This window comes from Podarcis gaigeae (genome assembly GCF_964106915.1).
Source record: "Podarcis gaigeae genome assembly, chromosome: 3".
In the NCBI taxonomy this organism is placed as follows: Eukaryota; Metazoa; Chordata; class Lepidosauria; order Squamata; family Lacertidae; genus Podarcis; species Podarcis gaigeae.
The window spans coordinates 23,228,005-23,254,942 of record NC_139680.1 but is presented as its reverse complement, the minus strand read 5'-3'; the positions used below and the strand labels follow the sequence as shown (position 1 = coordinate 23,254,942).

General features: G+C 40.1%; 1 protein-coding gene across 4 annotated transcripts in view; it reads right to left on the bottom strand.

The window, feature by feature from the left end:
- CSMD1 (CUB and Sushi multiple domains 1) overlaps nt 1–26,938 on the bottom strand; it is a 949,787-nt gene that overhangs the window by 224,848 nt on the left and 698,001 nt on the right. For all 4 annotated transcript variants that reach the window (XM_083729648.1, XM_083729649.1, XM_083729651.1 and 1 more), the window contains 4 exons: nt 26,047–26,150; nt 24,638–24,750; nt 3,044–3,226; nt 591–917 (listed from right to left, as the gene is read on the bottom strand). In XM_083729648.1, the coding sequence (XP_083585774.1) occupies nt 591–917; nt 3,044–3,226; nt 24,638–24,750; nt 26,047–26,150 (727 nt within the window). The remainder of the gene's footprint in view (nt 1–590; nt 918–3,043; nt 3,227–24,637; nt 24,751–26,046; nt 26,151–26,938) is intronic.

Here is a 26,938-nt window from a genome sequence, read left to right as displayed (position 1 = left end):
ATGATAGCTTTGGACACCTTTATGTTCAAAGGGATTATACCTCAGCATACAAGCTGCTAGAGGGTGAACAGCAAAAAAGCAGTAACCTACACACAGTTCTTCTGAATTTTCTGAAAACATCTGCCTGGACACAAGACTCAGACTAGATAAAACAGATAGCTGCTGTTGACTCCAACCATCTCTGATTACTAGCAGTGCTGGCTGGGGCTAATGGAATCATAAAATTGTAGAGATGGAAGGGTCATCTTGTCCAACCTCTTCCAACGCAGGACTCTTTTGCCCAACGTGGGGCTGAACCCACAACTCTGAGATTAAGAGTCTCACGCTCTACCACCTGAGCTATCTGACCATCAACATCTGGAAGTCCACAGTTTCCCTATCCTGATTTAAACTACAAACTAACAAAAGCTTAATGATATTTTTGAAAGACATTGTGCAGTCAAAGTCAAGTGCTTTTAAAGCCCTAATTATTTTGTTGGGTTTGTTAAGTATGTACTTCAGCTCTCTGAAGCCTAGCTCTTAAAAGTGCTTATTCTTAGCCGCATAATGCCCATTGTGTTTAGTATACAACTCAGAGAATGCACACTTACTCGTGTATGATATATTGAATCCTCTTCCTGTAGTGGAATGATCTGACTGAAATTCAAGACGTACTATGTGCCCATTGCTAGCTATCTGGGAAGGCACATCATTGCCAGAAAAAGTACCGAGCGCTGGTAAGTCAGAAATCCCATCATCCTTCACTGTCAAGTAATCAAACTGAGGCTCTACATCAAAGTCATTGAAAATAAGATGTATTCTGCTTCCTGGTTCTGAAATTATCAACCATACACAATTCATGTTGTTTCCATACTCCTCAGGGTAGTTTGGTGAAAGTATAATTCCTGAAGGTGTTGTGAAGTTGAAGAAACATGAGACTATTAAAAAAGAGAAAATGAAACACTTTGAACGATGCATGTGTTAAAAATACAAATTCTAAAAGGCATCATGTCTAGGCTATACCTCCTGGAAAAATTAAATGTTTTCCGTTGTTGTGGGGAAAAGTCCCACCTAAAAAACAAAGCCTGCAGTTGTGACTTTGCTGCCACATTTTCATTTGGGGGGTCTTTTTTAAAAAAAAAACAAAACAAAACTGGGAGAGGGCACCTTATTAGGTCCAAACAGCAATATAATTTTTTTGTAATATATATATATATATATATATACCTGCATTCCTGTACCCGTGAAAATCTACGAAAGCATATATATATATATATATACACACACACACACACACACACACACATATATATATAGTGTGTGTATGCATGTGTGTGTGTGTGTGTATATATATATATATATATATATATATATATATATACATATATATATATATATATATATATATGTATATTTGTGTGTGTGTGTATGTGTATGTGTGTGTGTGTGTCATTTTGTTTGTTAAATACCTTCCACATGACAAACACAGTGATAGAACTTATTTATCTTGAGTGGTAAGCTTTTTTCAAGGACCTCTTTCTAACAGAGATTAATTCAAGGACTAGCAGTAAGGAATGGATATGGTCACTACAAGCTGCTTGAAAAACTCCCTGTGTTCCATTTGTATTTCACTCTTAGAAGAAGCAAAGAAGAAGAAAATGTGGTGGCAGCTACCGCTGAGAAAACTGACATCTTGCTGCTGCTCCCCAGGAGGTAGAAAGGAAGAGTGAGGCAGCAGTGAGGTCAGCACAGTGCAAACAGACTGACGAAGTAAATCAGATATGTCCGCAGGTGCATATGCACCGTGCTGGCCTCACCACCATCTCAATCCTTTTCCTCCTGGTAAGCAGCAGATATGCAGCAGATGGAAGGTCAGGCGACTGCTGAGCACTCCTAGTTCCACACAAGTTAACGTAGTGATATATTGGCTAAGATCCTTGTACCAAACAGATTTGTAAGGTAGACAGTACTAAGGAAAATAGCAGTGTTCTACTTAGTAATGTTTGCCTTGCATGACTGTTTATAGATTCCTTGGTTATGTGATATATTTAATAAAATCTTGAATGAATTTTTTTAGGTGAAATCAACGAGATCTTACTCAGAATAGACACTTTCAAATTAATGGACAAGTTATTTAAGTTGATTTATTTCAGTGGGACTACTCTGAGTACAACTAACATTTAACATCACCCATTTAAATTAATGTACTGCTGAGGGCATTTGCTCCCTGTTAATAAACTGTGAGCAAACATGATAGAAGGATGCTGGTCAGCAAAGCACTCTGTATCTTTTAAAGAGAATAGCAAAGGAGAAAACTCAAAGGTAGCAAAACTTCGTTTGTTTGCTTATAAAGTATAAATCAGCTATTCTATTCACTTCTCAAAATAGCATGAAATGAAAATCCATTGTCTTCTAGTACTCTTTTGATAAATTTCTACTCTAACATTATCTGACTGCCAAATTCTCAGTAACAAGAAAAGGAAGTCTGATTTAGGATTGCACCTTATTATACTGCTAAGAATAGAAGACAACTCATGAAACATACTGAATGCACTGTAATCCAGAGGTAACAGGAATAAAGATTTGTTATAAAAATGCATCATAGCATATAGTTCTCACCTTTTGCAGTTGGTTATAAAACAACTACAGTATTCCTAAATTAATTAATACTCTATGCAACTTCAATAAGTTCATTATGACTATTTTGCAATATTGTCCACTCTAAATACATGTTCTATAGGGCATGGTCAATTCCTTTAGGCATGTTTTAATTAAGAAAATATTATATTGAAAGCACTAGAATATATATATGAAAGAGGTCAGGTATAGTAAAATAGAACTAAGTGATAGAAGCAGAGAACTGTAAAGTTGAAAGGAGTCCTGAGGGTCATCTTATCCAACCCCCCTTCGCAGGAACCCTGCCCACAGCATCCCTGGGTGGGCTTGAACCACCAACCTTTTGGTTAACAGCCAGACACACTGACCCATCGTGCCACCTATGGTATGCTTCATGCTGTTTCTAAAGGTAATGGAAGGTCAAGAAAGAAAATGAATTGTAACTTACAAACACAACTGGGCTTATTGCCGGACCACTGGTTATTCTGTTGGCACGTTATCATTCTCTCTCCCACAAGTTCAAAGGCCGCTTGACATTCAAAAGTAAGTGTGTCTCCGTGTAGAAAACTATTGCCAGTCCTCTTCCCGTAGGACGGAATCCCAGGATCACCACAGCCGCCTTTCTCTATTTCTATAGAAATGAAAGTAAAACAACTGGCAGAATTAAAATTTGCACTCTGCATGCACACAGAGACACTTGTTTCACTAGTGATTACTTAACCATTACATTGTTGAATATTACTTTATTTTATGTAAGTCATTCCATTTTAAAGTTATGTTTTATTATGATGTTCTGTATCAGAGCAGATTATAAGGTTATGTTCATTGTTGTGTATTTTGTTGCTCTAAACTGCCTTGTGCATAGAAACTTAGAGAGGCACTACACAAATTAAAAGTAAAATGAAAATGAAATGAAATGGGTTTGGGGAGGGGGAATGAAATAAAATACTTTGTCTGGTTCTTGGTACCATATTTTAAGAAAGGTGAAGGCACTGGGAATAGGTTCAGAAGAGAGCAATGAAGATGGGTCAGGGATGTGGAAAACAAGTTCTGTGAGGAAAAGTTGAAGAACTGGGTATGTTATGCCCAGAGAAGAAAAGACTGGTGGGGAATATCATGCCTTATATTGAGTAAGACCCTTGGTCAACTTAGCTCAGTTTTGGCTATACTGACTAGCACAGCTCTCCAGGATTGAAGCAGAGGTCTTTCTCAGCCCTATCCAGAGATGCCAGGCATTGAACCTTGGCCTAACACATTCAAACCAGAAGCTCTACAACTGAACCACAACCCTTTCCCAGAATACAGCACTCTTCTAATGCTATGAGAATCAAGAGGGAGGACTAGATCTGATGAGCTTGTTGGACAGGAGAAACTTCTGAAGGGTAAGAGCAGTTTGACGATGGAACAAATTAAGTTCCTCCTGAGCTTGTCTAATGTAGACTTTATATGAATACTACATCTAGCATACAACACTGTTTGAAATAATAGCAACAATGATAACCGTTTCTGTTGTTTTGCTAACCTACTTATACTGGCAATACAAACTTCATCCCCTCTAGGATTATTTTTTGTACTCATTCAATCTCAAACTTCTTTTGATCTAAGTGATCAGAACTGCAGGAACTTTCTGAAGTTTGAGAATGCACTATGAAGTTCTTCAGCTCGGATTTAACATCAGCTTCCTCTGGTTTGCCAATAATATTAACATAAATCCTATTCAATTGTTTCCTGCTTTCATGTACTCTGTTTGGCGGTTCAGGCAAAAATACCTTTTTATCTTGTTTGTAAACCAGCAATATTTACCATCTTTGGGGACTTATTATCTTCTCAGTGTAAATAGAATGACAAGATTAAACTCCCCCACAAACTGGGATGAGATGATCATACACCTCTGAATTTAATCAAAGTCTTTCTGCGCCACAGCTTTCTTCCTTCAAGGGAAAAACTGTGGCAGTTTTGAAGAAATGTACGTATGATACAAATAACAAAAAATACAATAAATTCTATGCATATTGGGCATTAGATTCGAAGAATAGGGAATTCTAGGTTAAAGGTTTTCATGCTTTTCTAAGGTGTAAAAACATATGGGAGACAGAAATAGTACACCTATAACAAACTGTTACAATAGAATAAAAATTTAATACATTTTGGACCAATAATCCACAGTTTCCATTTAAACCACTACAATTATGAGTATGACAAAATGGCTGAAGAAATAATCACCCATCTGATCATGCATAATTGGGAGCCAGGGAGCAGAATGGCAACTGAAGACCTGGCCATGGATATGTGTTTGGATGGAGGTGTGAAAGAGGGCATAGAAGCTGCATAAGACTATGTCTTCAGGATCATGAATGAAATAAGCAAGACCTGTGATCATACAGAAAATGTGGGAATGGGACCAGCTCATCTTTGTAACGTGAAATGGCTACAGTGTCACAGGGCACCCAATTTTTCAGATCTCTAAAGTAAATGAGGGGCAGGAATGACAGATGTTAGTCAAATCTCCCAATCTACAGCCTGCATTGAACTGCTTCTACTCTGGTTGTTTGCACAAGAGTCAGTACTTCATGCACATGCAGAACTATTCATTTATCTTGTGATTTCATTGTGCAAACCCCTAACCTCAAGCTATCACAGGATTAAGAAATGTAGCCACTGCTAACAGCTGTGTTTTAGATGCTACCAAGAAGCTTCCTTCCATATATGAATTGCTCTAGTTGTATTAGGGGCACCAGAAAAAAAAAAATGTGTAAAAAGCAACTGAACAACAATTGATGGAGAGGGTGAATCTGTGGTTATTCCAATTACACAGCATCAATACTAATTGCAGTTCAACACATAAACAGTGAAGAGAAAGCCTATTAAAGTATACGATCAACACAGAAACAACAAAGAGTTTTATGGTACTTTAAAGGCTAACAAATTTATCATAGAACAAGTTTTCCTGGACTAGAATCCAATTCATCAGAAGCTTGTTGGCATGAAGGGAGAAAACGCCTGCAAAAGGTGGAGTTAAATGGCAATGAAATGCAAGAAGTAGCTTGTAACGATTCAATTAAGAGTTTAAATATATGCAAAACAAGTATAGTGCCCATTAATAACAGCAGCAATTGGTTCCAACACAATCATCTTAGCATTACTAATAAATTCACATCTGTACTGTAGTGGATTTTTATATATATATAGACTGATAACTCTTGTCATTAGTTATTATTTACCCACTACACACCAGAGTTTCCCTGTGAAATTCCTCTGTTGGAGAATGCCAACTTGCCACTGGCACTGCCATTCAGAAATGGCAAATTGCCAAGACTGCCATTCTGCAACAGAATGGCTGTTGTTCTTGCTGAATCTGAATTAACAGGACCACCCTCCCGGAAGGTGATCGACACAGTGGTGTTTGTCAAAAACCAAAAGAAAGTAGTTAATAAGATACTTGACAGCTTAAGTGTTATAGGAAGAATATATCTATTATTTTAGCTTTCCTTTTATGTTTCTCTGAACAATGTAAAGTACTGCAATTCCACAAATGCATGGTATGTGTCTACCGAAGTGAAATGTTACAGCTACTCATCTCCCTCCTATCACTTAGAGAATATGAGAGTACCATTTTTCATGCTCAGTTTTAGCTCTGTCCAAATTATTTATAAGCACCACTGGAGTTCACAATTTCATTTTTAGCTCTGTAAAGGAACACAAGAAATCTAATAAACCAGGCATTGGAGAGCACTTCTCATTGTGACAACTACCTTCAAGATGCTAATCAGGCATAAAGAATGAGGTTGCATTTATCTGGGAGAATGTATGATTTTCCTACTAGGCAGCTATAACAAGGTAAAGGTAAAGGATGCCTGGACGGTTAGTCCAGTAAAAGGTGACTATGGGGTTGTGGTGCTCATCTCGCTTTCGTGCCAAGGGAGCCGGTGTTTGTCCACAGACAGCTTTCTGGGTCATATGGCCAGCAAGACTAAACTGCTTCTGGTACAACGGAACACCATGATGGAAGCCAGAGCGCATGGGAACACTGTTTACCTTCCCTGCTGCAGCAGTACCTATTTATCTACTTGCAATGGCGTGCTTTCGAATGGCTAGATTGGCAGGAGCTGAGACAGAGCAATGGAAGCTCACCCCATCATGGGGATTCAAACCGCTGACCTTCTGATCAGCAAACCCAAGAGGCTCAGTGGTTTAGACCACAGCACCACCCAGATCCCAACTATAACAAGAGGATAAGGTGGTTGGGTGATTATTATGGGTACCTGACAGTGCCATTGTAAACCTCTGTGCTGGGTCTGGGAACACATTTATCCATGAACATTTATCTGTTAGAAATTGTGCCTTAAACAAGGACAGTAGGACCATTCTTAAAATTGGTCATGAACCTAAGAACATAAGAAGAGCCTAGCTGCTGGATCATGCCACTAGCCCATCAAGTCCAGCTTCCTGGTCTCACAGTAGCCATCCAGATTCCTGTGAGAAGCCAGAAAGCATGACATGAGCACAACAACATTCTGCCCACCTGAGGTTCTCAGTAATTGCTATTCACCAGTCATGACGGCTATTACATGTTGATGCTGAGTATCAATTCAAGTCTTTCCATAGGACATATAATTTTGTCTAGCTCAAGCCCATCTATTATATGGCACGACAGCAGTGGAAAACTAAAGCTAAAGAGTCACAATCAAATTATTAAAAACAAATACAGATTTAATAAAATTTGGAACCAAAAAGTCATAGCAGCAAGAACCATAACAAACGGCCTCGGCCCAGTATACCTGAAGGAGCATCTCCACCCCCATCATTCAGCCCAAACACTAAGGTCTAGTGCCAAGGCCCTTCTGGCGGTTCCCTCCCTGCAAGAAGTGAGGTTACAGGGAACCAGGCAGAGGGTCTTCTTGGTGGTGGCGCCCGCCCTGTGGAATGCCCTCCCATCAGATGTCAAGGAAATAAAGAACTAGCTTACTTTTAGCAGACATCTGAAGACAGCCCAGTATAGGGAAGATTTAAATGTTTGTTGTCTTATCATGTTTTTAATATTCTGTTGGGAGCCACCCAGAGTGGCTGGTATAAATTATTATTATTACTTCGTAATGTGCATGAACATGTTTTGTAACTTAAGAACTCCTTCCTTTCTGATTGTCAACTGATTAAGGAAAACAAGATTATTTAAGGCTCAGCCCATGCCTTAGAGGCTTCTAGATCCTAGAACTTTCCCAATCAACTTTGCAAATGATATTGTTAGTGACGTGCCAGGGCTTACAAAACACATGGCCTCCTCCACCAGCACAGACTGACACTCACTGCTGTTGCTTCCACCCCTTCTCATGCAAGGGGCATGGCTTGCTCAGATTACGCTGGTCATGTTGCTGGATAAATACAGTGGCTTAAATGCTTCTGGGAAGCTCTCAAGTTTTTCTGATGGACATTTCTGCCAGACTATACACAGTGTGAGGAGGCAACAATGAAACTGACAAATGTGCACTTTAACTGAAAACTGAAAGTGGGAGGCAGGTATTGGAAGGTCTCTTGAACCCAGAGATGCTTTCTGAAGGACATCAAGAAAGATCTGAAGTCCTTATCTCCAATCTCAATGCTTCAGTGAGATCTGAGATAAAAGATCCCTCTAATTGCTCTCCAGATCAAGAGAAAGCACTCTGCCTGCTCTTATGGATATCACTCTCTAAAGAACAAACAGATCAAGAGATAACATTGTGAGAGCTGGTAGCACAATTCCTTTAGCAGATGGTAGATGTGTAGCCATCACTTTCTAGATCCTCTCAGCCCTTTTCAGATTCAGATCTTAAAATCACCGAGTTAAGATAAATAAATGAATTAAGTCTTCCCAGAATTCAACTGCAACTCTTTTTTTGCATCTATTCAGAATTTGCCTTCATTCTAAAAAAACAAAACACTGTTTTGAAGCAAATGTGATGTTTCTGTTCAATACATCTGTAAATGCTATTGACTAAAAAACTAAACTTATTTGTATCTATTCAGGAAAGTATAATACAGAGATTTAAAATTCCACATTTTCCTAAAACTGAATGCCTCTACTACAAGTTTCAGTGTCTTGGAGTGTGCAGTCCCTAATCTCTGCTCTCTCAAACTCACATGCATCATTTAGTACATTAGGATGACACAGTCTTCTCAATCATTTTCCCACACAGCAGGCCCTAATTTCACAAACATCCTGTTTATTGCAGTTCATTACCCTTCACATGTAGAAATCTTTACTCTATAACGTTCCATGAGCTCCTGGTTCACAAAATGTCAGAAATGGATATTTTAGGAAATCAATCTTTCTAGGAAACACCATTACACTTGCCTAACAACCTTAAAAATGAGGGATATTTAAGGCAATAGAAACAGTGTTTAACTTCAGGAAAAGAGCAGGCATGCTTCTATGTGCTTGCTAAAACATGCAAAACTAGGTACATTGGATATATTAGTAAATTTGGGCCCTACCCAAATTCTATCAACACATAAAGTGTGCAACCAGGGAAGAAAGGACTCTGGACAGGCTGTATACAAATCTCAAACAGGCCTATAAGGCCGAACCACTGGCACATCTAGGCCAATCTGATCATGTGTCCCTGCTCCTGACTCCTGAATATATTCCACTGAGGAAACGGACTCCAGCTATAAAGAGGGATATTACAATATGGCCAGCTGAAGCATCCCAACAACTACAAGACTGTTTTCATGACACCGACTGGGAGGTATTTGCCCAACAGGATGTAGAGACTCATACTGAGCAAGTGTTGGACTATATCAGGTTCTGCACTGACAATGTAACACAGAGGCGCCGGATAAAGATCTACCCAAACAGGAAGCCCTGGATGACATGGGAGGTCCAGGGGTTGCTAAAGGCAAGAAATACTGCTTTCAGAAGTGGAGATAAGTCGTTGTACAGCTTAGCTAGAGCGGATCTAAAGAGAGGTATCCGTGTAGCAAAGGAGGCGTATAGACAGCGGCTGGAGAATCATCTACAAAGCAACAACACCAGGCAGGTGTGGCAAGGCGTACAAGAATTAACAGGGTATAAATCCAAGGATTCCCTGGCAGCCGAGGGAGGGGCATCCCTCGCAGAGGATCTGAATGCCTTTTTTGCCCGTTTTGAAGTAACATCTGCAGCAACACCTGCTGAGGCTTTACCACCACCACCACCACTCCCTGTGAAGGCTTTGCCACCATCACCACCATCGTCATCATCAGTACAAAGGAATGTGGTAGTCTCTGTGGAAAAAGAAGAGATGAGGAAGGTGCTGAAGGGAATCAACCCAAGGAAGGCCACAGGGCCAGATGGGGTAGCTGGAAGGGTACTGAGAGACTGTGCAGATCAACTAGCAGGAGTTTTCACTGGGATTTTAAATCGATCCCTAGCCCAGGCTATTGTTCCATCCTGCCTAAAGTCCTCTACTATCGTTCCAATAGCAAAAAAATCTAACCCGGAAGATCTGAATGACTTTCGTCCAGTAGCACTCACACCTATAATCATGAAGTGCTTTGAAAAGCTGGTACGAAATTATGTCATTGCCTGTTTACCAGAGGGACTGGACACATTCCAATTTGCTTATAAAACGAAAAGATCGACAGAGGACGCTGTGGCAATTGCCCTCCATGCCGTTCTTGCACATTTGGAGCAGCGGGGGGGGGGGGTTATGCCAGACTGCTTTTTTAGATTTCATTTTTTTTTAATAAATTTTTATTAGGGGTTTTTACAAAATAAAGTACAGAAATAAACAACCTTTCTTTTATCTCAACAAAGTTTCATAACTTCTTTGGACTTCCTCACATCTCCCGCTGCCATTTTCATCATCATAAATTTTTCCCAGCAATTTATCATCTAATTTGCAAATTTTATAACCACTCATTTAAATATAATCCTCTGTAAATTAGTTTCTCTTAATCTCACTTTACATCCCATTTCGATCCGATTTTGTGGTGGCCAATTATTTATGATCAAACATCCTACTTAACTTTCCGCCAAATCACAATATTTTTGTAAATAAATCTTAAATTTCCTCCAATCTTCTTCAACCCTCTCTTCTCCCAGGTCTCGAGTTCTGCCAGTCATCTCGGCCAGTTGCATATAGTCCATCAGCTGCATCTGCCATTCTTCCAGAGTGGGTAGATCTTGAGTTTTCCACTTCTTGGCGATAAGTATCCTTGCTGCTGCTGTTGCGTACAAAAAGAATGTTCGGTCCTTCTTTGGCACCATCTGGCCGACAATGCCCAGGAGGAAGGCCTCTGGTTTCTTAAGGAAGGTATACTTAAATACCTTTTTCAGCTCATTATATATCATTTCCCAGAAGACCTTCACCCTGGGACAAGTCCACCAGAGGTGAAAGAATGTTCCTTCATTTTCCTTACATTTCCAGCATTTGTTGTCTGGCACATGGCATATTTTGGCTAGTTTAACTGGGGTCATGTACCACCTATAAATCATTTTCATTACATTTTCCTTCAGAGCATTACATGCCGTGAAGTTCATCCCCGTGGTCCACAACCTTTCCCAATCCTCAAACATAATATTATGCCCAATATCCTGTGCCCACTTTATCATGGCCGACTTAACCATTTCATCTTGTGTATTCCATTTCAACAGCAAGTTATACATTCTTGAAAGTACTTTAGTCTTAGGTTCTAACAATTCTGTTTCCAACTTCGATTTCTCCACCTGGAATCCTAACTTTTTATCCTTTTTAAAAATTTCTTGAATCTGAGCGTAATGTAACCAGTCTCGCACTTTATCTTTCATTTTTTCCAAACTCTGCAATTTCCAATTGTTACCCTCTTTCTCTATTATTTCCCAATATTTCGGCCATTTGGCCTCCATATTGGGTCTTTTTCGGGCCTTAGCCTCCAGAGGTGATAGCCATCTTGGAGTTTTATTTTCCAATAGGTCTTTGTATTTTGTCCAGACATTAAACACTGCTTTCCTGACAATATGGTTCTTAAAGGCCTTATTGATCTTAACTTTGTCATACCATAAGTATGCATGCCAGCCAAATGCATTGTTAAAACCTTCTAAATCTAACACATCAGTGTCCTCTAGAAGTAGCCAGTCTTTTAGCCAGCAGAAAGCTGCGGCTTCGTAGTACAACCTTAAGTCTGGCAGGGCAAAGCCCCCTCTTTCTTTCGCATCAGTTAATATCTTAAACTTAATTCTGGGCTTTTTGCCCTGCCAGACAAATTTAGAAATATCTCTCTGCCACTTCCTGAAGCACTCCGTCTTATCCACAATTTGCAATGTTTGAAATAAAAACAACATCTTAGGCAATACATTCATCTTAATAGCAGCAATTCGGCCTAACAAAGAAAGCTTCAATTTTGACCAACTGTCCAAGTCTCTCTTAATTTCAGACCAACATTTTTCATAATTATCCTTAAATAGACTCAGATTTTTTGCTGTTATGTTTACCCCTAGGTACTTTACTTTTTTAACCACAGTTAGTTCTGTTTCTCTCTGAAACCGTTCTGACTCTGCATCTGTCAAGTTTTTTCCCAACACCTTAGTTTTCTGTTTGTTTAGTTTAAAGCCCGCTACCCGACCAAAGTCCTGAATCAATTGTAACACTCTTTTTGTACTAGATTCTGGCTCTTGCAATGTCAAAACAAGGTCATCTGCAAAAGCTTTAAGTTTATATTGTTTCACTCCGATCTGAATCCCTTGCACCAACCGGTCCCCTCTAATCAAGTTCAAGAGCACCTCCAGGACAGAAATAAACAGCAAGGGGGAAATCGGGCAGCCTTGTCGTGTCCCTTTTTCAATCTTAAACTCTTCTGTAACCACATTGTTAACTATCAGTTTTGCCTTTTGTTCTGAGTAAATCGCGTCAATCCCATTTTCAAAACCCCGCCCCACTCCCATTTCTTTTAAATTCCCCTTCATAAATTTCCAAGAAATATTATCAAAGGCCTTCTCCGCGTCTATAAAAATTAGAACTGCTTTAGTGTTAATATTTGTTTGCAAGAGTTCCAAAATGTCAATAATGTTCCTTGTATTAGCAAATAAATGTCTTCCTGGGAGAAAGCCTGCCTGGTCTTTATGAATTATCTCATTTAAAACTCTTTTGAATCTTCCTGCCAAAACGTCAGCAAATATTTTGTAATCCACATTTAAAAGGGAAATGGGGCGGTAGTTCTTAAGTTGTGTCTTTTCAGTTTCTGATTTTGGTATCAATGTGATGAAAGCTTCCTTCCACGATTCAGGCGCCTTCTTTCCCTCCATAATTTCATTGCTGACCTCCAGCAGTGGTTGAATCAAATAGTCACTTAATGTCTTATAGTACTTGGAGGTCAAGCCATCTGGCCCTGGAGACTTGCCCAACTTCATATTCTGAATGGCCTGTTCTATCTCTAGTCGTGTTATTTTACTATTCAGGAGTGATCTATTTTCTTGTGATAGTTTTTTAAGTCCATTTTTCTCCAAAAATTTTGCAATCTCTTCCTCCTTTTGTGGCCCTTGAGTGTATAATTTCTTGAAATATTTCTGGAAACATTTTCTAATTTCCACCGGGTTCTGAATATTCCTTCCTTCTATTTCCAAATTTGTTACTATGTTCAGCTTTTGTCTCTTCTTCAACTGCCAAGCCAGCAGTTTCCCACATTTATTAGCCGATTCAAATGTTTTTTGTTTCATTGATTTAATCTTCCATTCTATTTCCTGATTTATCAGTTTGGAATATTGTGCCTGATGAAGTTTAATTTCTCTCAAAATCGGCTGTGACTTCGGGTTTACTCTTAGTTTCTTCTCTAACTCTTTAATTTTCCCCAAAATCTTGTCCTTTTTCTCATTTTGTAGTCTTTTCTTTATGGCGTTCTGTTGTATCAAGAACCCTCTCATCACAGCTTTGCTTGCGTCCCAGATTGTTCTTTTTTCCACAGCAGTGTTCAAATTTATCTCAAAATAGTCCTTTATTGTTTTTTGGGCCTTCTTGATAATCTCCTGATCTCTAAACAAGTTGTCATTCATCTTCCATCTAAAGGAGCCGGTTGGTAATAATGTCATGTCCATTTTCAACGCGTTATGATCGGAGCAGGTCTTTGGGCAGATTTCCACTTTCTTCACCTTAGGAGCCAGACCTCTAGAAATCCATATTTGGTCAATTCTTGTCCAAGTCAGTTGGGCTTCAGAGAAAAATGTTCCTTCTTTCCCTAAGGGGTTCTTTGTCCTCCATATATCAATCCAGTCCATGTTGTCTGTCATTTCAAAAAAGGTCTTTGGTAGTCTGCCTTCTTTAGTAACCTTTTGGCTTTGTGACCTATCCATGTTTGTAGAAACGATCCCATTCATATCTCCCATCATAATGATGTTATCATAGTCCAGATAATCCAGCATAATCTCATGCAACTTCTTGTAGAATTCTGATTTCCCTTCATTTGGAGCGTAGATTCCTAATATCAAAATTTTCTCTCCTTGGTGCTGTATTTCAATTGCCAAAATTCTTCCATGTTCATCTTTAAATAGAAATTTTGGTGAGAGGCTCTCCTTTGCATATATCACCACTCCTCTCTTCTTAACTAAATCCGAAGATATAAATTCTTGGCCTATCCTTTTATTTACCAATATTTTTCTGTGGAGCCTAGTCACATGTGTTTCTTGTAAACAAGTAATGTCTAGTTGCTCCTTTTTTAATAAGTGAAAGATTTTCTTCCTTTTTTCCGGGCTGTTGCAGCCATTTATATTCCAACTTAAAAGTTGCAGAGACATCCTGGATAGATCTGTTTAGTTTCCTTGGGATGGTATTTTGTTCTGTGAGTCTTCAGGGTTCTGAGGTACAGGCACCTGTGGTGGTTCAGACCCTGAGGGTAGTTCAAGTCCTTTATGAAGGTCCTCACCGTAGGCAGTCAAAAACTTATCCCTATCTTCCAAAGTTCTAATTTTGATCTTCTTCCCTCTAAAGGTAAAAGATAGTCCTTGGGGAAAGTCCCACCTAAAGATGATTGAGTTGCTTCTCAGCAGTTTTACTAAGTCCAAATATTCAGATCTAAGATCCAACAGCTGTTTAGGAATGTCCTTAAAAATCTCAATTCTTTTGTCCGAAATGTTCAAAGAGCTTCCGTAGTGCAGGCCCAAAATCTTGTCCCTTTCCTCCTTTGATCTCAACGTAATCAAACAGTCTCTGGGCCTTTCTCTCTTTGTAAGTCTTCCAAGTCTGAAGGCTGACACAATTTTAAAATCTTCCTCCTCTAAACCCCAGAACTTGGAGAATTCTTTGGTCAGAAACTCAGCTAGATTACCTTCTTCCACTTCTGGTATCGATCTTATCCTTAAATTAATCTCCCTGTTCCGAAGTTCCAACATAGAGAGATAGGTCTGATGTTCTCCGACCTGCTTACTGAGCGGCCTTACTTCTTTTTCCAACTCTCCCACTCTTTGGCTGGTCTCTTCGGCCAGTTTCTGATTTTCACCTGCAGCCTCCTTCAGTTGTCCGATTGCTTGTGCATTCTGTGCAACTTGCCCAGATAATTTGTTTAAAGTTTCTGTATTAAGGTCAATTTTCGCAGTTTGTTGGTCAACTTTCCTCTCCAAAGACTCCAATTTCTCAAGAATTCTCTCTAATACAGAACCAGATCCTCCTGAGGCCATCTCTTCTAGTTGTAAATCCTCAGTTTCTTCCTCCCCTGCCTGTGACAGGGAGGTAACTTTTTCCTCCGAGGGCAAAGTGGGCACAGATGATCTGCGTGCTTGTGAGGCTGCAGTTACGGTTGTCAGAGTTGTTTGTCTGGTTCTTAATCCCTTTCTTTTTGCGCCACTCATTCCAAAAATATCTAGCAGTCAAGGTCAAGCTGAGTTATTCCCATGGGAAAGCTACGGCCCAGATGGTAGCAATCAAACAGAGGGCCGGGAAATAGAAAGTAAAACAATGTTTTTGTTGTAAGTCCTCAATCCTCTAGGGGGAGCATAAAATGTCCTAGGAAGAAGAGTCCATTCCACATACAAAATCTAAACCAATTCTTAGGGATCTTCACAAAAGTAGTTTTAGCAGAGTTGGTTTTAGGTTTGCCACAATATTTCAAGTTGTGCTTACTGGAGTTCCAAAATGCAAGAACGTAACCATTCTGAACTCCCTCAGACTGTCTCCAAGTTTAAATAGAATGTATCCAAATTTGCAGTCTGACAGTTCTACTGCTCAGGCAGTTCTGACACCTGGGCTTCTTAAACAGAATTGTAATCCACAAAGAAAGGAATATATAAGTCCTAATAAAAGTCCAAAAATCAATTGCTTACAGTCTTTAAAAGGAAAAGTAATTTCTGCGGGTGCTCAATCTGAGCTGTCAAAAGTTCTCTCTATGCCTCCACTCCTCCTGCTCTTTGCTTTAAAAATCAATGGCTGCGGAGGACGGACTTCCTTTTCCTCGTCTCTCCGCTTTCAGCTTATTTTCAATATTTTAGTCCCGAAATTTAGTAAAGTCCTCAATTACTCACGGGTTGTTACGTTTTGGAATCTTGTGTTGAAGGAAGAAAGGTCGGCGCTCACCGGCAACGGCAACGCGGCTTCGCTCCGCTGAATGCGCATAGACCCACAGCGCCGCTACCCCCTCTGCGATCCGGAGCCCCTTACGGGGTTCCCTCAACGTTTCGGGGGTAGCTCCTGGCGCCCGCCGGGTCCCGAGACCGCAGGCTTCCGCTGCCTGCGGTTTTCCAGAATGGGTCTCCGCTTCGCCGTAGCGGACGACCCTTTTCCAGCGTAGCTTCCCTCTCCCGGTTAGGAAAGGGCAGCCATTACCGTTCGCGCCGCCTCCGGAAGTCTGCTTTTTTAGATTTCAGCTCGGCATTTAATACCATTCTACCACAACGTCTGGTGTCTAAACTGGAAGATCTGGGGCTCCCGTTATCACTTTGTGGGTGGATATTGGACTTTCTGTCAGACCGCACCCAGAGGGTTCGGTTGGGCCCTTATACCTCTAATACACTTAAGACTAACACAGGAACACCACAGGGATGCGTACTTAGTCCGCTCCTTTATATTCTCTACACGTACGATTGTGTCGCTGCTCACCCTAGTAATAGGGTTGTCAAATTTGCAGATGACACAACCGTGACTGGGCTCATCTCTGAAAGGGAGAGTGAAACAGACTATAGAGATGAGGTGGAGTGGCTGACAGAGTGGTGCAGAGCTAACAACTTGCTCATAAATACAAGGAAGACAAAGGAGCTTGTGGTGGACTTCAGGAGAAAGAAGAGCAATGTCCAGCCACTTTTGATTGATGGGGTCTGTGTGGAGAGGGTAACAACGTTCAGATTTTTGGGTATTGAATTACAAGAGGATCTGTCCTGGAGTGTCAACACAAGGGGGCTTGTGAAGAAGGCGCAGCAGAGACTGTACTTTTTAAGAATCCTAAGGAAAAACCATCTTCCGCAGAAACTGCTGCTTGCCTTCTATCACTGTGCCATTGAGAGCGTGCTCACTTATGGCTTATGTGTGTGGTACGGAAGCTGTACTACCCAGGACAGGATGGTGTTGTGCAGAGTTGTTAAGGCAGCAGAGAGCATTGTTGGCTGCCCACTCTCCACCTTAGAGCAGATTTATGCCACAAGGTGCCATAGGAAGGCACTGGACATAGTAAAAGATCCATCGCATCCTGGTCACTGTCTCTTCGAGCTCCTGCCGTCGGGACGGAGATACAGGACGATGATGGCAAGAACGAGCCGTCTCAAGAACAGCTTCTTCTCCAGAGCGATCTCGGCCCTGAATGGGAAACCTGGACTTTGAAAGTCATCTAATCTTCCTTGCTGTATTATATTATATTGTTTTAATTAGTGTTTTTATAGTTGTTCTGATTTTGAGTGGAGTGCCCTACCTGGGTGGATGGAGCAGCCAAGTAATTTCGTTGTCCCTGAGAGGGGGCAATGACAATAAAGATATTATTATTATTATTATTATTATTAAATGCAACTGGACTTACAAGCTTTTTAAACAAGTCCCTTTGGTACGACCAGACAAGAACATAGATAAAATGTTTATATGTACCTGTTGGTTAATAAGCTATTGTTTTTGCTTACTTTGTGTGAAGTTTTCCTACTGTCGATAATACATTCCTACTTTGTCTAATCAGTTCACTAATGGAATGAAAGAGCAGTGAAAAAAAGGACTGGTCTTCGGAATACACTATGCAACAGGTGGAAGAATTTTCGTGGCAAATCCGTTGCTTCTTATTTCCGTATTCTAACTCATAAAATATTGACTACTAAAAACTGTTTTCTTTAGAAGCCTGCTTTCCTTCATAAATACATTTTCCTGAAATTATGTTAACTTACCACTGTCTAAGGAGCCATATGTTTGTTTCCTTAAATAAGTATTCTGAAAGAAAATACCCAGACAGTGATGTACTTGCTAGTAACCCATTTCATTTAGTCAAATCATTTGGTGCTTCTCTCCTTGAGAGGCGGGCTACTAAAAGTAACACGATTTAGAAAATGAAAACAGGGAGGCAATGTGGAAGGTGAACATATCACTTATTTGAAGCACCGTATTTGATTTTTATTATCAGAATGTAGGTATCACACATCAAAAAGCTTCAGACTGAAGGGCAAACTAATTTTTTCTTACTCTTCCTAATAAAAAAGGACCATTATAATACAGAAATGTTACTGTAGAAATTGAATGTAATATTGTTCAAGCTAACTGAATGATATACATAAACAAACAGAAAAAAATGTGGAAACCTAGCATCTAGATGAAAAGATTTTGCTAGAATTATTTTCAACCGATGTTAGGGGGAAAGGCTGTGTGTGTGTGTGTGTGTGTGTGTGTGTGTGTGTGTGTGTGTAGGAGAAAGTAAGTAGGTGCCAATGTAACAAAAATAATTTGAGATGTTTCCTTCTTTTTGTGGTGAGCTATTGGACTGACACCCCACTTACATCTTTACACAGAGCCATGGTAATCCTTTAATTGCCTTTTCATTAATATTAAACCTGGTGTCCAGCAGGATAAAAATAAATTGCTTTGGTGTCAAGTAACCTGGCTGAAGTGATGTGTACAATTATTAATATTCTTTCCTTATTCTTTTTTAGACAGTAACAAAAAAATAGGTCATCAAGGCTGCAAGCCAAAGATCTTCAAGGAACTTAAAGCACATGTGCAATTTGAGAGCTGAGGTGGGAAACCCCACCAAGCACCTTACAGTTTTGGGACAGCTATATGAATACTAGAACTTGTGTGAAAAAATCAGAACTTCTGGATCAGGTTAATTGGATTTCACTTATACTATGTGAAACTTATCTTAGCCCAGGCTTCAAACAGTGATTCAGAGTCCAGGGGTAGAGACACACTATGGGGGTTTAACAGCCTCCAAATTGGAAACACCCTGGGCAACAGTCCTGGGCTAGGACCTTCCATGGAGCCATTACCTTCACCCCAAACATGTTTTGATTTCCTCTCCATTTTCTGAAGGCAACACCTGGCTAGTCAAAACTGTGTGGAATTCAACATTTCAGGCACTAGGACTTCCCTTGAAGCATGTCCATCTAGTCCAAAAGGGTAGGTGCTGGGTTAGGGCTCAGCTGGGCACCAGACCATGTTGGAGCAAGTTGTGTGCTTAGATCCATCCAAGTCAATTTGATCGAATCTGATCCTAGCTATTGGCGGCCTGTTTAATGACAGCCATCCCTATGACCACCTTTGGCTGGTTCTGCTGCACCCTCAAAACTCACTCACATTCAGGACAATATTGATAAGGAAAAAGACAATTCCCAAAAGGTTGAAAGAAATATAAATACGTCCCATTTTTTTTAAAGGTAGCAAGCTGACATAGCAACAAATTAAAAATATGAATGAATTTGTTTTTACTCTTAACTGAATTATTATTTCCAATGCTAGCAACCAAAGTATATGTGTTACATTGCTGTAAGAAACAAACAAAACTGGTTGATTTTTTTTTTTAATCAGACTGCATCTTATGCAAAATGCTTAGCACAATACATTGCACAGTACTTTCCTGCATAGCACTGAGTGCATATTTTTATGATCACAGAATCAAGAATAGTATTATTTGAAGTAGTGCACATTATTACACCTTGTCCCCTTTGTCACTGTCTTTTCTTAAGTCCAGCTAAACACTGTATAGAAACTACCATGCTGCTATTACATTATGCTGCATTGAAAAACATTTGTCCAGGCATAGCCTATACATTAGTCAAAATTATTTCCAGGGCAGAGAGCAAACCCTGGTAGAGAAAGACATAATGAAATTCAGCTACAAGCTAAAACTAAACAAATAATTCTAAAATGACTATATATTTTTTAAAAAATAGCTTAATGGTTTAATTATCATAGCACTTTTAAAAATCATCCACAAAATGTTTAGCAAATGCTAAAATAAGAGTACTTCTTGGCTGAAATAGGCACCACAATCTTAGATTTGTAGTATTATTTCTTAAATTACATACTAGGTTAAAAATAAAATATAATATTTCTCGTTAGCAACTCCTAAATAAGTTTTAAAAGCATCTTTCCAACTCTTCCTTCACTGCAAATTTAGCAGTGTATGGTTTTATCACAGTACAGTTAATCAGATACTGCTGGGCTGAGGGGTGTGGTGTTTTTTTTTGAAAGACTTCAAGCAACAGAATTCAGAAATGTTTGCATAATTTTGGGAAAGATTAGATGAAATTGCATTCTGATTGTTCTTATTAAAATCTGGGAAATTGACAAAGCTAAATATAATAAAACTCATTTCACTGTCAAACATGAGTTTCCCTGCAAATGCTGCAAATACGAGCCATCTTACTTGGAAGCATACTTTAACTATGTATCTAAAAATAGGCTTGCTTTTTTGCTACACGGCAGCCCAGCACGAAGGAAATCTACTTTAATTTACCCCCTGCTGCTACTTAAATAGCTATGGCAAATTATACAAAACATGATTTGTAGGAATACATTTTATCAACAGGTGCAACAGATTCAGAATTTGACAGCTCAAAAGGATTTTTATTGACAGAAGTGACTGAAATTCTACTGCATATTATTTGTTCATTCCCTCTGTAGGACAACATTGCATTTACATTGCACCTGAAGCAAGGGTCTTGGTTTTTTTTGTCATTCTTTGGAAGTGAAAAGAAAAAGAAAAAGAAGTGTATGGATGCATTGCTTTTATTTATTTTTTTATTTCGAGCTGACTCCAACAAAGCCAATGCACAGCTTGCCCTCACAACTATCAAAATTGGTTCCAGAGAGTGTGTGTGTAGAGCAGGCATCGTTCGTTCGGCTCCCTGAATGACTTTGTTGGATGCAATGCTTAGATAATTTGAAATTTATTTATTTATTCAATTTATTTATTTCTATGTGTGTGTTTTTTAAAAATTATACACTGCCCTTCATCTAAAGATCACAGGGTAGTTTACAATATAAAAAACACAAAATGCATAAAATAATCAATCAATCAATCCCTTCCCACAGTGACATTTAAAATGCCATGAATCATTTAATCAGCCTTAGGCCTGGTTGCATTGAAATATGTTTGCTTGGTTGCTTATACATGTGTTACGGAGACGCTAGGCAAGCCTTCTTGGGGAGAGCATTCCACAAAAGGGCAGCCATTGCAGAAAAGGCCCGTTCTCATGTAGGAAGCACACAAAGAAAGGCCTCAGGTTATGGTTGCAGGGTCCAAGTTCGTTCACATGGGGAGAGGCGGTTCTTGAGGCATTGATATCCCATTATATCCCACCCTTTTTCTCTATGGAGCACAAGGTGGTTTGTATGGTCCCCTCCACCACTAATTTAATCCCCATAATAAGCTTGTGAGGAAGATTAGGCTGAGAGTGTCTGACTGGTCCGACGTCACCCAGTGAACATCACAATCAGGTGGGGATTCAAATCCTTGTCTCCCAGGCCCTAGTCCAACACTCTAACCAATACGCCACACTGACCTTCCCATGTTCATGCAGCTTATGACCTAACAATGGTAAGCTTTTGAATCTACTGTAATAGTTCTTATATTACAATGAACAATAGGTAAAGGGACCCCTGACCATTAGGTCCAGTCATTACTGACTCTGGGGTTGCAGCGCTCATCTCGCTTTATTGGCCAAGGGAGCCGGCGTACAGCTTCTGGGTCGTGTGGCCAACATGACTAAGCCGCTAACCAGAGCAGCGCACGGAAACGCCGTTTACCTTCCTGCTGGAGTGGTACGTGCTTTTGAACTGCTAGGTTGACAGGAGCAGGGACCTAGCAATGGGAACTCACCCCGTCGCGGGGATTCAAACCGCCGACCTTCTGATCGGCAAGTCTTAGGCTCTGTGGTTTAACCCACAGCATCACCCGCGTCCCTACAATGAACAATAAAAACTTACAAATAACATGTCACATAAACAGAGATGTGAGGGACTCAGTCTGAGTAAGCAGGGAAGCCCAAGGCAGATCCTTCAATAATCCCTCCCTGAATACAAAATTCTTGCCATCGTCGGTGCAGACATCATGTTTTGAAGATCCATGCAATAGTAGTGAACAGACCCTTTCAGCTCTGAGAGGGACCTGGGCATCATGGTGGGCCCCCTCCTCTATCAGTGGGCCCTGGTGGGCTTGCCTGGCTGTAGGGGCAGCACTCAAAGCAGTGCTCATCTAGCCATCCTTTTAATTTTCCACAATTCACCAGAACTGCACATTACTGAAAATATGTAAATAACTAAATTTAAGACTGGAAAAATAAGAAACTCAGAGAGTTGATATGGACAGATCCTTCTATCCCTACTCTGCCTAGAAAAAGGCCTGTCTTGTCTCATCTGTTCCCAGGCTTTCTCCATTCCTATCTTAGTGCTCTGTACCGTAAGAAATATTTTGAATGTTCTTAATCTGTTGAAGGGGTTTGCTTTCCAAATTAGATAAGTAAACACCACTAATGAGCAACACAAACATTTTCCCTTTCAGGCTCTCACACAACGGCATTGAAATATTGCTCTCATTACTTACTAATAAATCCTGTACCTGTTTTGTCTGACACGTTCTTAAGTACTTGGCTAAAAACTAAGGTAGAAGAACCAAAGCCACTTTTAATGTGAGCAGTGTATTAATTAGGAATATTTAACAAACTCCTTGGGAAGGCCCACCTTAGAAGCCCCCCAACACCAGAGTTGGGCTGAACTGCTACAATATGTCACCACATAAAGCCGGCCCTGCCAATCAGCAGATGTGGAGCACTTCAAAGATAGCCATTTTGTTGTGGAAAAAAATCACAAAAAAACTAAGATTAGCTCAAAGGTAGCTAAACTACACAAGAAAGCTGCTGCTAAAGCATGGTGCTTGTAGTATGGAGCTTTGTTAGCAAACTTTGCAAAGCTACAGCACTATGCCCCATGGGAGTTTCTGTTTCTAAAGAAATGTAGATTATCCCTTTGCTTTTCCTGAAAGGGCAAATTCTGCTTACCTTAAGGTTGAGGTGCAGTCTTATCAGACCATACACCTGGTAGCTATAGCTCCATATAAACAATTTCTTCATTCCTTTTTAGCAAGCAGATTCTTGGACTCAGTAAGATGGTCATATCATATTACACCATTTCCTACATACACTTTATGAACATTTCTGCTTCTAAAATCTGGGAAAATGAACTGGACAGTACAGCATTAATCCTGCATGATGCAAAGAAAACTGAAGCAAAAAAATATAGCACGCATGTTTCTTATCAAGATACCCATATATAGTACATGTTTTCCACCAGCATATCCCCTGCAGCAGGGAGGGTATGGATTTGAATAATGCAAACACAGAGAGGAGGGCTCATCACATGGGCCTTTCAATGGAAATAAGAATAAGGAATAAGTGCTTTTGTGATTTAGCTGCAAAAGCACATAACCCTTTTTCTATAGACAGAACCCTCAAGGTGGCGGACTACATCTAAATGATGGAACCACGTGGAAAGAGCCAACTGCATAAATACTTACCAAGGAAATACTCAGTGAACGACCCCATTCACTTGTGTCCTCGCATATGATTCACTCATAGAAAAGATGTCCCAAAGTTTCTGCAGGCCTGTCTTGAAATGTTAGGAATCTGACCAGAAGCGGCATGATGCAGCATTATCCAATTAAGATTTAGGGGTGGCAAATACTATCGCAATCAATCATTAGAGAATGAACTAGGAACATAGGAAGCTACGTTATAATGAGTCAGAGCTTTGGTTCATACTGCTCAGTCTACACCGATGTCCCCTTCTATCTATCCCTTATATTGCACATTGATGCTATCAGAGTTGTCACACACAATCTCATTTTCAATACTGTTTGCATTTGCAAGAGTTTTGGGGAAGTCACAACGCTTCGTTTCCAGTCAATGCATATCTTGTAACTTGTTCTTATCCCACAATTGTCTGCTTTCTTTTATCCCTTTTTTGTTGCAATATAGCTCCCAAAGGCAGCAATAATTTGGTAGTCTTTGCCAATCAAAAAGAGAAACTAATAAAGCAGAATAAACCCACCAATCAGCTAACTTTTTCTCTCCTGCTACAGTCCCGGGCTAACTCTCTGAGAAAATGCCTGATCTCCTGCAATTTCCCACTTCATTGAGCAGGGTCCCATGACCCTCAAGACAGCCTTTTTGGGGCACTTGGGGACTGCCAGTGAAAAGATTGAGGAGGAAAGTCAGCTTCTAGCTACCTCTTTCTACAGATCGATCTCTGGATCCATTCCTGTAAGAACAGAGGGTGCTTTTTTATGATCCATGGACAAACAAAGGATCACTCCTAACAGCAAAGTCGGGTGATTTGTGCCAACCGCATTGTACCCAAAATGGGGCACCTGAGAAACAAAAGGTACGTATTAGCATGCCCTGGGGAACTCAACGATGTATAAAAATACTGTTAAAGAAAGAGAGAAAGACACCTAAGGGGAAAGCCTTCATTCCGATGAAAACTGAGCTTGCTCAGGAGTAATGGAATGTACGGTAGTAGCAGTTTTAAAAGAAAAATGAATGAGGTGTAGCAGGAGTGGATTGAAACAGTACTGGCTGTAACACCCTGTTCTAGTTTACTTTTCTAGCACAGACTAGTTGCGTACTTGTCTAGAATGACTTCATTTATTCATTCTATCAGAAATTTACCTTGATATACAGCTTTGAATCCAGGTGAGCCAATGCTGTCATCCGACTGCAAATGGAGCCACATTTGGTTGCTCATGCTCACTATGAGATCAGGGACACTAGAGCCAGTCAGCCTGTAGATAAAAGAAACAGTAGCATCATGCACAGACAGTGTGATGCCTTGTCATATCTGCATTATGCTCTTCAACTTGTGTCTTCCAGTTACAGAGTGATTGCTCCACGACGACTCCAGGTTTGGGAGTGAAATGTCACGCTAGAACAAAGATGCTAAAGGAGGACCTGCCAGTTATAAGAGCTCTATGAAGTCACGGCAGGTAGCGAGTGATATGTTTGCATGTTGAAATCAGAGGCTGGCATGAGTCGAAAGTGTCAACTCAAATGGCAGGTGTCGGAGTCCACGGTGAAATAAGGCAACTTGTAGACAACACAAGATTGTCAGCAACAATCTGGGTAGAGATAGCAATTACTGAATTTTATTAAGGAAGCCAGAACATTCTGTTCTCTCAAGAGAGGAATGCGGCGAAAGCAATTGTCCTTATTTAAATACCTCCGCAGGCTACTGGCTTTCTACATTATGTGCACTTTCCGTATGAAATCTGTGACACTTAATGGATGCATCTAGCAGCCTTTACCACCACTCTTTTGTTGCACCATTTGCATCGTGGAAGGAGCTCCTAAACTTTCTGCAAACATTTTTTTTTAAATAAAAAAGAGATCCCACTAAGAGGGAAGTCACTCCCTCTGCCCTGAAAAATTACCATTAGCCCAAAATGCCAATGCAAGCCCCATAGAAGTAATTGTTCCTGAAGGTAACTGAGGTAGCCTGTGCTCTTTGAACATGCTCAATTTATTGCCCAGTGTGGGTCTCAAACCCACGATCCTGAAATTAAGAGTCTCATGCTCTACCAAGTGAGCTATCCCTCCAACTATCACTGAAGTCCCAATGTCCTTGTGATGAGCGCAACAGTTAAAATAAGGCTGTACATCTCAACACAAAAGGCAGTGAGTGTTCTTCCTCAACAGGCACACCACTGAAATTATGGGTCTTGGGGTGGACCCAAGCTTACTTTCTAGCTAAAATTAACAGCAGGCCTTTAAAAATATTAAGAATAAGAAGCACTAGCTCCATCTCCAAAATCTGTATGTGCACAGTGTTAGCTTTTTAAATATATATATATATTATTTTATGCATTAAGTGGTTTTACTTGTTTTCCTTCCTGTTGTTGTTCCATCCCAGTTCCTGCTCTGTGAATGTACTTTCCAAAGAGTCTTTAGACTTTAAAAAAAAACAACAACAACTGCACAATTTAAGCTAAAAATGAATTTTAAAAACGAAGTAGTAAAAGTGGGGACCCTTTCTTAGAGAAGGTAATACCAAGAGTAAAAAATGAATGTTATTGTGTACTTACACATACAACACTGTTCTGGTATCTCCCACTTTTCCAGCGTCTCCTACTGTCAGGGTGTCATATCCTCTTTCTAGCTCAAATTCTTCAAAGGCAAGCTTTATGACCTGTTAGGATAGGAAAGGCCCACATTTGTCAGCTGATCACATTTTTTGCAACTGTGCTTTACACTGTAGTATCGTTATTTTGGGGGGCGAATGATAATTTTTGGAAAAAAATTCAGTGAGCGGTTCAAAATATATAGATTTGGGTCTGATGAATTCAAATATGCCATACCAATAATAATTTTTTTTCTAGGACAGCATTTGGCTTGGTAAGTCTATGATTGGTGAAGAAGCACATAAACCAATTTTTTGGAAAACCAAAGAAATTTAAGTTCACCTTCTAAAAATGCCAGGTAATGCTAAATAATACAAATACTAATAAATTCTGTTGGTCCTGTTGGCATCTGTCTATCTTGAGAGACATTGGGGTGCATCTCTGGGGATGCAGGCAAGTGCTAAGGAATAAACCCTACACAAATCCAGAGTCGAGTATCTGAGGTGGTTGTACGGTTTCTCCTTCCAGCAACTCTTGCAACAAAGCTGGTGTCAAACATATTGCTCTGCTTTCATTTGGACCACATCAGCAAGGCCAGAGGGCAGCCCAGGAGCTCCATACACACTGCCCAGGCTTGTACCATGGAAAAGTCACTTAGGTACTGCTAGTGCAGCAAAAACAACATGGGAGGCAGCAGTTACAGTGGTACCTCGGGTTAAGAACTTAATTCGTTCTGGAGGTCTGTTCTTAACCCAAAACTGTTCTTAACCTAAAGCACCACTTTAGCTAATGAGGCCTCCTGCTGCTGCTGCTGCGCCGCCGCTGCACAATTTCTGTTCTCATCCTGAAGCAAAGT